This window comes from Aristolochia californica, unplaced genomic scaffold, assembly GCF_029961685.1.
Source record: "Aristolochia californica isolate CCGP_79_NKW_82.1479 unplaced genomic scaffold, dmAriCali1.0.hap1 SCAF_1, whole genome shotgun sequence".
NCBI classification, from domain to species: Eukaryota; Viridiplantae; Streptophyta; class Magnoliopsida; order Piperales; family Aristolochiaceae; genus Aristolochia; species Aristolochia californica.
Genome location: NW_027181770.1, coordinates 5,913,392 through 5,925,888, shown reverse-complemented (window position 1 = coordinate 5,925,888; position 12,497 = coordinate 5,913,392). Strand labels below are relative to the sequence as shown.

General features: G+C 40.5%; 1 protein-coding gene, 1 long non-coding RNA gene, 1 other non-coding gene and 1 pseudogene across 4 annotated transcripts; 2 read left to right on the top strand and 2 right to left on the bottom strand.

The window, feature by feature from the left end:
* Positions 1-3,784: 3,784 nt before the first annotated feature.
* LOC137957411 (uncharacterized) lies at positions 3,785-6,068 on the top strand. 2 transcript variants are annotated; one of them, XR_011113389.1, is made up of 3 exons: positions 3,785-4,211; positions 4,311-4,394; positions 5,630-6,068. It is a non-coding gene; the product is annotated as an uncharacterized lncRNA (long non-coding RNA). The 2 variants fall into 2 exon arrangements; XR_011113383.1 differs by having other exon boundaries at positions 4,311-4,404.
* Positions 5,903-5,975, top strand: TRNAR-ACG (transfer RNA arginine (anticodon ACG)). Its single transcript has one exon. It is a non-coding gene; the product is annotated as a tRNA-Arg (tRNA).
* A 318-nt stretch (positions 6,069-6,386) lies between the features above and the next one.
* On the bottom strand, positions 6,387-8,288 carry LOC137957395 (large ribosomal subunit protein eL21x/eL21w-like; annotated as a pseudogene).
* A 288-nt stretch (positions 8,289-8,576) lies between these two features.
* On the bottom strand, positions 8,577-10,261 carry LOC137957379 (pentatricopeptide repeat-containing protein At3g26630, chloroplastic-like). Its single transcript, XM_068805141.1, has one exon. The coding sequence runs from the start codon at positions 10,127-10,129 to the stop codon at positions 8,675-8,677; it is 1,455 nt and encodes a 484-aa protein (XP_068661242.1). The 5' UTR covers positions 10,130-10,261; the 3' UTR covers positions 8,577-8,674.
* Positions 10,262-12,497: the final 2,236 nt, after the last annotated feature.

Below are 12,497 nucleotides of genomic sequence, written 5' to 3'. Positions count from 1 at the left end.
GTTTTTATAATACTTATGCTAGTGTTAACTATTCTTAATTTGAAAAAGTTTTGGTAACATCATTTAGAAAAAAAAGAAGCAAAAAACAAAAGTGACTCACGAAAAGTTTAGATAATAACTATTTATTTGAGAAACTGTATGTATTTTATTTCTATATTCATATAATAAATATTAAAAAAAAACAATTATTAGTCTACCGGTAAAATTTACAGATTCAGTGAATTTGTTTAGAATTAGGGCGTCTATTTGAAAAATAGTCCTAACTTGTTCCTAGTCAGAAATACAAGAGCGTTTGAAAATCATGGCTAGAGCCAGGAGAAAGAAGGAGACAATGCGGAGCATTATGTACATTATATATGGAGTGGCATGTGCTTTGATGTTTCTCTTCACATAATTGTAAGTATGGAAGTAATCTGTAACCCAACCGGACGACAATGAGATCCAGAACAACGTGGGCAACCTTACATTTTAGTCGTATATAACTGGGAAAAGTTAACAAGAATACCGTCCATGTAATTTCCGTTGCTTTATTGTTTTCCACCTCTTTACTCTTAATTTCTTTCTTCTTCTTCTTCTGTTTTTTTTTTTCTATGGGATTCTCACTGGAAAGAGAGCTGTCTGCAATCTTTCGTCTTCAAGGCCACCGAAAACGTAAAACAATCAACAAACAGCCCTTGGGACGTCATGTGATATGGACGTGTTTTTATATTGCTATTTAAGAAGAAGCTCCTTTGTCAGTTTATCTTCTCCGAAGGGTGGTCATTGAAGTTGACGAATGGGGCGGAGAGATATGGATAGAAGACGACGCGTCATGGAGAGAAAAGGAATCATGATGGCGCAGGCGAAGGCGACGGAAGACGACGACGACGAGTCATCCAATGTTTCCATGTCAAGAGAAATATTTGATCAATTATTAGCCACTGACAGTTCTGCCCATTGCTTGGCTTCCAGGAGTTAGTAGAACTCTCGGATGAATAGAATCATTTTGTGTAGTTCAGGGTCATCGATCGGCTTGTCTGAACAGAGAATCGAGCAAATAATATCAAATTTTAACTGCAACAGTAGTTCGAACTCTCGGGAGTCTTTGATCTCCTTTCTCGTTTGAACTCATCGGAGGCTCATGACGAGGTTCTTATCTTTAACAGCTCATTTCTGAAAGCGGCTGTGCTTTTAAAATCAAAACGTAACTCTCCTCAACAAAAATCATCACCAAGTGGATGATAACGATTTCAATTATAATGGCCGCGACAATTTCCCTTAAACGGGAATCGCAACGGCATTCTTACTGTCCAAGTAGCAATAATGGTTTGAGGGAATGTGGGTGACACTTGTTCAAGAGAGCCGCATCCATGTGTGGGAGGAGGGAGCTAGCTAGCTTGCACATGGTCCGCTTCTTGGATGATATAGACCCGGCCATTATTGAGGACCGAGTTCACTACCCGTACCGGTTGATGCAATAACTGGTCCCAATTACTTCTCACTGACTAAGGATTCATCATTGTTCCCTTACTGTATCAAGTCCAAAATGTTACCTTTGAATGCTGTCAAGACTGGGATCACATGTCAACACGGTTTAGTTATTGAACCTTGTTTTTCTCTTTGAATTTAACATTTGAACGTTGAATATGAACCAAGGTGACGTGAAAGGGATTCATTATAAAACATCCTCGTCATTGAAAACATCCAGGGACTACAGTTGAGAGCAGTACTGAGAATAGAGGATTCCTTCAAGGCAGCTCAACCATTATCTTCTCAAAAGGCGTCTGGCTCCGTTTGCGCTTTTTGAGTGGCAGGGATGCCTCCCCCACCTTATCTACAATATCCCCGTAACCACATCCACTAGTTGGTTCGGTAGTTTGTCCGTGTCCAAGAGTCGGAGCCTCGAACTGCCCAAGTTCGTTCTTTACCAGAAGGCTAGTTGTGGCAGCCTCAACGCCGCGTCCGCGCTCCGTTCGTCCGCCACGTGCGTAGAAACTGTTTTCCTCTCTCGGGCAGCGGGCTTGCTATTTTAAAACAGCCAAAGCTGTGGGCAGCTGGAACTCGTTTTTAACTTTTAGTGACGCCAGCTTATCCCCTACGTGTCACCTTGACGGAGATTCCCGCCAAATCTCAACTCCTTTTTCTTAACTTGTGTGCCAAATTAGTCGTCGCTTTGGGTCCCGCTTTCCGCCGGATCTCACGCTCCCTTCTTTTCCCGCTTACACGTGGCAAAGCGGCGTATCAATCTTTCCCGGTCCGTTTCGGTTTTGTCACATGATGGCGCACACGTTTCGGAGCCGGCATTTACCATTTGCCAACCTCCGCGGCTGTAATTGTTCGATTAAACGCGCGAATGCGTTTAGATTCGTATTCGCGCTTCTGTGCCTCGAACGGGATCCGGTTCGTTACTGGAAGCTTTTTAAATGACGACATTGCCCCGGGAACGTTCGAGCGTTTCGGGAAGAGAAGGTGGTCACACGCAGGACTAATTCTTAATTTGATATAAATTTTGGGCGCGAGGTGGGGGAGGGGGTATTCAACTGGGAAGTGGGGGTGGGGCCCATGATTTGGTAAAGGGCAGAGGAAGGGAATCACGGGCATCACTGCCCGTTTTGCCCTACCTGCCCGGCCTAGAGAAGGCAAGGTCGAGCGCCTTCTTTACTCTATAAAATCAAGTGCCGTCCTGTAAAATGCAGTTTGCCGCTTTGGCTACTGAAAGCTGGGTGCGAAGGTTAGTGCCCTGCCTTTCATCTTCTTTTTTTTTTTTTTCGTTTTTTATAAATGGAAACTCTTTTTCTTTATGCTGTTATGCTGTCGGAGGGACTGAAGCCTAAGATCTTTTTGATTTCGTTTTGTTTGATTTTATTTAGACTATGTTCTTTGTTTTCTTCTATTTTCTATATTTATTTTCGTTTATATTGTAGTTATTTTTTACCGTGTCCTCTACACTGGAGATCGAATCTGGTGATGCAGCTGGTTCTTGTCACCGTTACACTGGTTCTAGTTATTCTGGGTTTGTTGTTCGTTTACTGTATTAACTGTTGTCATTCTGAATCTCTGATATAGTTTTCGTTTTAACTCTCTATATATGAGACAGCGTCGTCCCTTACGTTTTTTTTTTTCTGTTCAATTTTTTTTTTTTTTGAAAAAATAATCCAATTATTTTCGCATTTTAGCAGCAAGATCGCGATCTTGTGTGCGGGAACTTTGTATTTCTAGCCAGTGATTATAATTTTGAGCATGCGAGATCCGGCATGGCTGGATCCGATGATCTTATTGCTTTATGGGATCTGGTCTTCTGATGTCTACTCATATGAAATGAAAGATTGTTTTCTATTTTTAAACCATTTAAAATTTTCCCATAAATTCCGTGTCATCTTAAACTTTTTCTCCTCCTTCACTGTCGAATCCTTGAATCGCTTGCAGCCTTGCACTGTTTCTCTTGATGCTCTTTCAATTGTGATCTTAATGTGTCTTTTATTGTTTGCAGGTTTTTGGAATAGATTTCTGTCTCTAATTCTCTTAGAAACGCTGAAAATGGCTTCTTCTTTCTCTGATGAAAGTAAAGGGCACGGCAAGAATGTGCCGACCCGAAGTTTCAGGCGCAGTTGGTCTACCAACTCCAGCGATGCTTGTGGTGGTCATTCGACCAAATCCTGTGTTTGCGCTCCTACAACGCATGCAGGATCGTTCAAATGCAGGCTTCACAGGGTAAGCTCTCAGAGCCATTCATCTCCACCGGCCCAGCAGCCCCCTGTCTCGGCATCATCTACAAGGACTGTAGAGGCACAATAGAGATTAAAATTTTAATACTATATCGGGCAGTAAAAGATAGAGATATTATATGTAACACTCTATCGTGAATATCTTTGTTCTCCCGCCTACCCATCCTTTTCTTTGCCTTTTTCTTTGTTTCTCCTCTCTGGCCGTCTGAGTACTGGGTTTGTTTTGAATGTAACCGGAATACCGGATGGTTTGCATTGGCCTGTGTAATTCAATGTAAGGGTGTGTGCTATTTTTGCGAGATCAGTGTGGCATTCCGCAAGGGCAATGATCTTATTCAGAAGAATATGCTTGGAGAGTGTCGTTGAGCCATGCCATGGACATGGATGATGCCTTTCCAAGTTCAATTCAGCATTGCAAAGCACATTCTTAAACATTAGCAGTGTCTGTTGTGTCAAGGATTTCTGAAAGGCTTGTGCTGACTTTATGATTTAGAGTATGAATGTGGGGTGGGTCTTTCGTCTTCGTTTATCACTTCCTGCGTATTCTCATCAATGACGCCAGCACATTCAAGTATATAACTTACCGTTCGTCACTTTTTGTTTCAGGTGTACGGAGTGATGTGATTTTAAATGCTTCATTTTCGTGAATGCAATTATTCACACCTGGTCACGATGCATTGCTGTTCTCCGGTATGTGCAGGTGCCTTTCTCACTCTCCGTTTTGCGTCACGTTACGTGTATGGATTAGTAATTGCTTTAATCAATTTGTTCCTACCGAGTGTTAAAATTCATTTTGCTTGTCCCCCATGCTCACTTTTTCATGCAATTTCTGTTGGTGTGAGGGTTTCTTATTTAAAGGTGCCGCTGCTGTTTGTTAAAGAAATCAACATATTGCTTTTGTAAAGTTTGCTTTGATGCATGAAAGACTGAAATCATATTGTTCAGCAAATGCCATATGAGATTTTAGTAGTTGTTTGTTGTGTTGGTTTACTGTATTTCGTTTAAGTTTTAAACTTGGGCCCTTTTCATAAGGATAATTCTAATCACCTTATTCGGTATCTCATGGATTAATATTCTTTAGATGGATGAGCAGTTTTTCCTGTTTTATTGGCAAGGATTTCATGGTAAAAGATTACGGAATCTAACTGAAGTTGACTATGGTAAGATGAAATTGGAGAAAGAAGAAAAAATAATAAAGTTACAAGTTTGATCCCTAGAATGTAATCATCCTGGTGGTGAAGGGGGGGTACCTTTGCAGAGAGGGGACAGAAGCATATTTATTCAGGTTAACTTAGATATGAAGATCATCAGCTTTGGAACTCTTTTTCCGCATGTTGGGAAGTTGAAATTTTGCACACTCTTGGTTAAACAAAGTAGATGTGGTAATGACTGTCAATTTACTTGCAGAGATCTCTACGTGAAATGGGGATGCAGGGTATAATATGCAAATTTCCTACAGGATGATAGAAAGGGTGCTCTTGCTATCCTAGACATCCCACCCTGGGGAATGATGTGGCTGGGTCTACGATAAGGGAGCATTTTCTATGAAAAGAGAACAGTTGTTAAAAGAGAAAATGTTTAGATAGATGGCAATCCATGACCTTTAACATGCATAAAATTTTGTTCTTTTTGGTTGGAAGTTTGGGAACTATAGTAGTTTGCTTACTTCAAGAGATGAATTTAGAGATGTTAGACTCATTTGAGATAGTGATCTGGTTAGAAGACTTGTGTTTATGTCAGTTTGATAGGCAAGAAATAGGGTACAGTGAAATTGATGTAGACTTATTTAGAAATGATGTACTCCATGGGTGACCTATTGGCTTAGATATAATCATAGGAAGATGTTGAAATTCAGTCTTTTACAGGGAGACCCATTAATCTAATTGATGCTTCCATTGACGTGCTAGGCCTCTTTGTTGGTTCAGGACCTTGTGGATAATGTGGACTTGGAACCAAACTTGCCAGCATGATGAGGGGTGAAATCTCTTGATTGTGCTGCCTTTATGAGGAGCACAATCGTTGGTTTTATGATATGGAGTGCTGCTAGATGAAGAGTTGTAGTGGTGGGTGTGCATTACATGTATCCATACGGTGAAGGATGAAATGAGTTTATTTTTGTTACATAACGGTGAGGTTTACCTGACGTGAGCCTGATTATCAAAATGTGATTGGCGTTGTTACACTTTTCTACATGAATTGACTCCATGGCCCAATGGATAAGGCGCTGGTCTACGGAACCAGAGATTCTGGGTTCGATCCCCAGTGGAGTCGTCTTTGATGTTTTTAAGCTATAGCGATTGTCGTGATGCAAGCGTATCTGACCTTATGGGAACGGTCACACATATATTCTTGATATATTGTAGTTTAAAAGGCTGTGACATATTTTGTTGCTAATTAAATGTTATTTTCTGTCTTCGTAATATGAATTGAATGGATAGTTTAGGTCCTTTTTCCCTTGTATGCAGGAAAGAATATGTGGAAGAAAAATTAAACATTATTTCAAGTAATCATTATTTAAAATGTTAAATAATACCTATTTTTATCCTTAAACTATAGAGCTCTTCTGGCCTTGTTTGGGAATATGGTATTAGTAAATTCTTCAGAGCTGAGAAACTGTCTCTCCAGAATGAATGGTCTTTCCAGGAAGATGATATATGCAATCAGTAGAGGAAGGCAAGTATATAACATGAAAGGCTAAAAAGTAATTACAAAATAAAACAATGAAAAGGATGACCTATCGTAACACAATGTGCAGTCTGAAAAATGGAAGAGAACAGACAAGCACTCTGCAAGGAGATTAGTAACCACCCTTGAGGTCATTAACATACGGAATGGGGGTCACAGTGTCAAGTGTGGCACCCTCAACCATAAAACCAGGCTTAGGGCCCTCCGGCTGCCTCTTTGTAGAGATCTTCTCTCCGCGTGCTTTCGCCTCCGCCTTTAACTGATCATTTTGGACTTTCCTCGGACGGAACTCTTCCCTGCATCTTGATGGTTGAACATGTTCCACCCTAACATGAATTCTCTTCCTGATAATCCGGTTCCCAACCTGATTATTACGATTCCAAGAAATTAATATCCAACACCACAAGCACCAATCTTACACAAAAGTCATTGTGAGTAAAAGTGAAGAGCATTAAAAACCATAAACAGGACAGGGGAGGGTAAATGGCAATTTGAGAAGTTCATGCCTTTCAAAGCTTATGTAATTCTTTTAACATTTGGATTATATAAACAACAGATAACTTTTTAAACAGTTTTGCACATTTCGCTTACAGACATTTTATGAGAAAGATGGATAAAAGATCAAATTCCATATATCGAACAGAAAAGAGCTAGTTATCAGATAGGCTGTCAGGAAAGTTTAGAAAAGAATACGATTCCCTCTTTCCAAGGGAACTGTGACTATGAGCTGGAATGTCTAAAATAGAATCAAAGTTAAAAATTCTTATAAAAGTAGAATAACAGTCGTAGACTTGAACAGTAATAGTTCAGCTTTACGCTAAATCAACTGGAAGGTGGCACAATTGATATCGGCAAGAGCAACTCTAACTTAGTATCTCATAAGTTAAAGATGTGAGAACCAATAAAGAGAAAAAATCATTTATAACCCCCAATCTGGGAACTAATGAACAAAATTCATCAGCTCAAAAGACAATGGAAAATAAGAACTGCCATTGATCAAATCATACAAAGGCAACCTAGTTCGAAGCAAGATCATGTACAAGCAATGAATCCAAAATGCTTAACCTGAACCGAGTTATGACCTCAACTTATCAGTTCCACAGTCATGTAGCCGCTGTCAGTGTACAAGTGCATTTGGTCCCCAAGAATCGGCAAGACCGCAATATCACTGACAGCTCCCAAACGATTATTTTAACTCGCATGATAATGGTAAATTGCACCTCAGAGGAATCTGAATAATGGTTGGAAGTTCAAAGCAATGCGTAGGGCTACTAGTCCCAAAACATTAATAAGATTATCTGATAGTGTCTACAACTTTAACCTCAGATGGAAACTTCCCTCAAGCAAAAAAAGACACTTTCCTATAAACTCTCCAATATAGGTCTTCCATAAAAATGCTTAAGAGAATTAAAACTCGAACATCCAAAACTAAACGTTAGTTCATCCACAGGAAAACCTAACAGCTCTAATGAAAACGGAGCAGTTAGCAGCAGAAAGTCCATTAAAACAAAAGGCAGAGATTCAGGTAAAAGCACGCGATAAATCCATGTGTTAATAAGTCAATAATTACAGAAATGATCAAATAAAACAGAAGAATCAAAACCTGCTTGTTGATCTCGACGCCAATGGCCCGTTAGGTAACGTTCCAGACCGTACCGGTACGGCCGTGATAGAACTTATGAGGCATATCCTTGTGCACTGCACCATTCACCTTGATGTCAATCAACATAATCACCGATCTTGAATGTTCGGAGGTAGATCGTAAGGGGAATGTAACCCTTCTTCCTGAACGGCCGGGAGAAGAGATCTCGAGTTCGAGACCTCAAACCGTGACCCGCCGGCATCTTTCCACTCTCACACTGGATTTCCTACCTCCGATCTATCGCTAACCCTAGCTTCGCCTTTAATACTCGACGCAGATTAGGTCCAGACACAAGAAGAGAACTGTAGACTGAAGGAGTAACAAACAACCTCCATTTACCCGATTATTACAACGCCGCCTTCTTAAATTTAATGTGCCTCTTTGAAGAATCAGGTTAAGTTCTGGAGCTAATATTTAATTGCTTCATATTTTTCAATTAATTACCATTATTACTTGTGTTTCCATTAGAGTTGGGTGGAGCAGGAATTTAGTTGGGTCTCATGGCCAATAGCGAATAGCAGTAACAGATTCAGAAAGAAAGGCTGTAACGTCTGAAGGTAGGTATTATTTTTTTTCTCCAAATGAGGGATTCGGTGTCTGATACAAGCTTGACTTGCAAGCATCTCTTTTTACACTCTTCTGCTCACAATTTATTTACATTGGCTTGAACAAATGCGATCACTGTTTCACAAGCAGAGATTCTGTTCAGTCTACCCAACCTCCCAGTCGAAGCACCTGAGCCTGTCCGCTCGCTCATATCGGCATAGCTATATGCGTTGCTTCTGCTGGCAATGGCATTAAGCAATCCTCCCGACATGCCAATATCTGAATTCAGGATGTTCTTCGCCAGTTCATGCGCCTCTAGTATCATACTAGCTCGACCCAGGAGCTCAACCATACACCTGTAATGCTCAAGGGTGGGCTGAATACCGTACCGATGCTTCATGCTTACAAAGTAAGAGCAGCCTTCTTCCACTAGACAGGCCTGTACACAAGCGGACAGTACAGCTACGAAAGTAATCTCATCCGGTTTAATTTTACTAGCCTTCTCCATGTCGCTGAAGAGTAAAAGTGCTTCCTTTCCGTGCCCATGCACCCCCAAACTCGTGATCATGGCATTCCAGGTTGCTAGGTTCCTCTTCGGCATTACATTGAACACCTTCAGCGCGTTGTCTATGCTGCCGCATTTACTGTACATATCGATCAGAGCAGTTCCAAGAAAAACGCCCATTTTGAAACCTTCCTTTTTGGCATATTCATGAACCCAAGAACCCAGTTTCGAGCTCCCCAACTTTGTACAAGCTATTAACAAACTCACCAATGTAAACTCGTTCGGTCTCACATTCTCCCGCTGCATTTGATGAAAAAATTCAAACGCTTCGCGTACTTGTCCGATGCGTGAGTAGCCGTTAATCATGGCTGTCCAAGCTACCACATTTCTCACCGGCATATGTTCAAAAACCCCACGAGATGCTTCCAATTCCCCGCATGCAACCATCCCCGAGACCATGGTCGTCCAAGAAACAACATTTTTCACGCGCATTTTGTCAAACACTATACGGGCATCATCCAGAACACCAAATTTCAGGTACACGTCCATGAGGGTATTCTGCACATAGGTATCACTCGGAAAACCGGATTTAATGACGTGAGCATGAATAACCTTTCCCGGCTTAACCGAGGGAGCATAGGAGCAAGCCTTGATGACAAAGGGAAAGGTGAATTTGTCCGGCGGAACCGCACAACTGATCATGAGGGTGTAGAGAAGCAGCGCATCGCCAGGAGAGTCGTTCAGAGTATAGGCCCGTATCATGATGTTCCATGTGAAGGTGAGAGGGTTCTCTAATTGGTTAAACAGTTTGATAGCGTAATCAACTTTCCGGTAGGAGGAGCAGAGGCGAATGAGCTTGGTGACGAGGATGTGGTCGTGGATGAGGTCGTTCTTGAGGATTTGAGCGTGCATTAGCTTGAGCTGTCTAAAATTGCGACATGTCTGGAGATGAATGAGCGCTTCGCGCGAATCCAGCCTAGTTCGGGAAGCGCAAAGCAGGCGCCGGGGAAGGCGAGCATCGATGGCGCAAGCGAGACATTCGACCATTGTAGTGAAATTCCGAAAGGGAAGGTCGTGGAGAGCTGGAGGGGTCGTCTAACCCCAGCCAACGCCCACAGATCATTTGCAGATTGCGTTTTGGGAGGGTAAACGATAAATGAACAAGCGATATTGGTTGAGGAGGAGACACGAAGTTGCGGTGACAGAAGACGAAATGGCTCGGAGAAAAGCCTTTAAACCCGCGTTACAACCTCTCAGAGAGCTGTAAATCGTGCTCCAGACACATCACGAGCGTCGCCTGTAATTGGTCCCTAGCCACTTGATTCAAGGGTCTACATGACTGATCCTTGTGCTTAACCATGATTTGCCCAATCCCATAACCTTGTCCCTACTTAGCATGTTATGGGCTGATTTTTTAACACTACCCATCCTACAATAACATCTCATATTATTAGACACGAAAATAAATTTAGTAAAGTATATTAGGAAGAAAAGGGGTTGGTTGCCCTCATTTTTTCTTCCTTAAATTATTATTTTATTTAAAATAATATCATTTATTTTATTATTTCTAAAATAATGGTATTATATCAATTTTCACTAAAAGTAAACAAATATAAATTTTAAAATAACTTCAACATGCATGTATACAATAATAAATAAATATAAAATAGGAACAAATCAATTTTTAAGTCATTCAATTCGAATTTTGATGGTAAAAATAGAAGTACACTTAAGCCTATATTGACTTAGATATTTGTTTTCTTTTTTTATTTTATTACGTAAAATAATTTTGTAAATTTCATGTAGTATGAATTATGTAGCATCACTACAAGAAAAATGATCTATGCCAAAAAATAAAAAAATGAAAATTGTCAGTGTCATCAAATTCGTTGGCAGAAACACCTCTCCCTTTGGGAGAAGTCAACTTTCTCCTATACTTATTGTGATTATATTATTTATAATAAATTATGTTATGTTTAATATAAAGAGTTGGTCATAGCTTCTCAAGAGTGTAAATTGAGAGTCTAAATATAAAATTTAAAGCATATGGAATGCTAAAAAAAACTTTGACAAGTAATAACACAAACACATACCATAGGTTTTTTATTTTCGATGTCCCCTCATGGTAGTCATCATCTAAGAGCTATTGCTTAATTTTTTTTTTTACTAATTGTTCTATTACCTGAAAATGGGGCTGGCATCGAACTGAGCCAGTTTGCAAATAGCTCGAGCTCAACTCAGTCCTAACTCGGTTTGGCTCAAAAATTCCCGAACTCGAATCGAATTTGAGATGAGGTTCGGGCTCGTTTAAGTAAACGAGCCGAACTCGAGCGAACCGCGGTTCGGTTAGGCGGCTCACGAGTCGGATCGTTACTTAACGAGTAATTTCGGGCTGAGCCCTAACATTTTCGGCAAACTTCTTTTTCCTCTCTTTGACTCTGTTTTGTCTTCGGGCTTCAATTTTGGGGAGTAACGAATCAGGGATTCGAGACGTCTTCCCTCTTCGTCGTCTACTCATCTTCATTCTTCGGCATTTTCCCTCTTTGGCGTCTTTGTATTCCTCGGTGGAGAGGATGTAGCCGAAGCTAGGTTATGCGATGGCGGTGAACTGGTGGGAGATAGAGAGATTTGCGAAGAGTTGGGTTAGCAATGGCAAAGGATTTGTCGAGATTTTGGAAGCACATCAATTCGTTTGAAACACAGGCACAATGGAGATATCATCCTCGATCTAGGTCTTCATAGCTAACGATGACCAATAGGCGTAACGAGGGAGCTCTGCTCATGTAAATTTTGAGGAAGGTAGGCTCGGAGGCAATGTTGCACTAGAGCTTGTAGACGGTCTTGAATAGAAGGATATCTCTAACGGCCCATTGGAGTTCGTTGAGGCCTCCCAGCAGTGGAGCCTTCGTCGTGTGTTCTTGGCTCTGCGGGTTTAAAATTTGGGGAGGAAAGTTTTGTTTGCTGGGTGTGCCCTCATTGATTATGACGGTGGCTGATGTCGAGGTGGTGACGGAGGCTGATGTAGGGCTGGAGGTTCAAGATGACCTTAGGGTTCGAACTGAGTTGATTCGGGCTCGCCCAATCAACTCGAAAATCCTAAGAAAAAAATAAATTTTTTATTGTTGTGTGTATGATTTGAACCCAAGAGCTCAACTTAAAATTTAAGAAAATGATCTCTAATCCATCTCTCCTTGAGTGATATCTTTGGATACATTTAATAGATATTTGAATAACTAGAAAATCAATATATTTATTATTTATTCCATTTCTCATTTACTTAGTATGAATTAAATAAATTTACATGCAAATATAAATTTATAAATGCATATTTATGAAAATTTTAGTTATTCTTTTATGCATACTTAATTTTCTATATATATATTTTGATTGACCTAAATATAAGGAATTAATAATT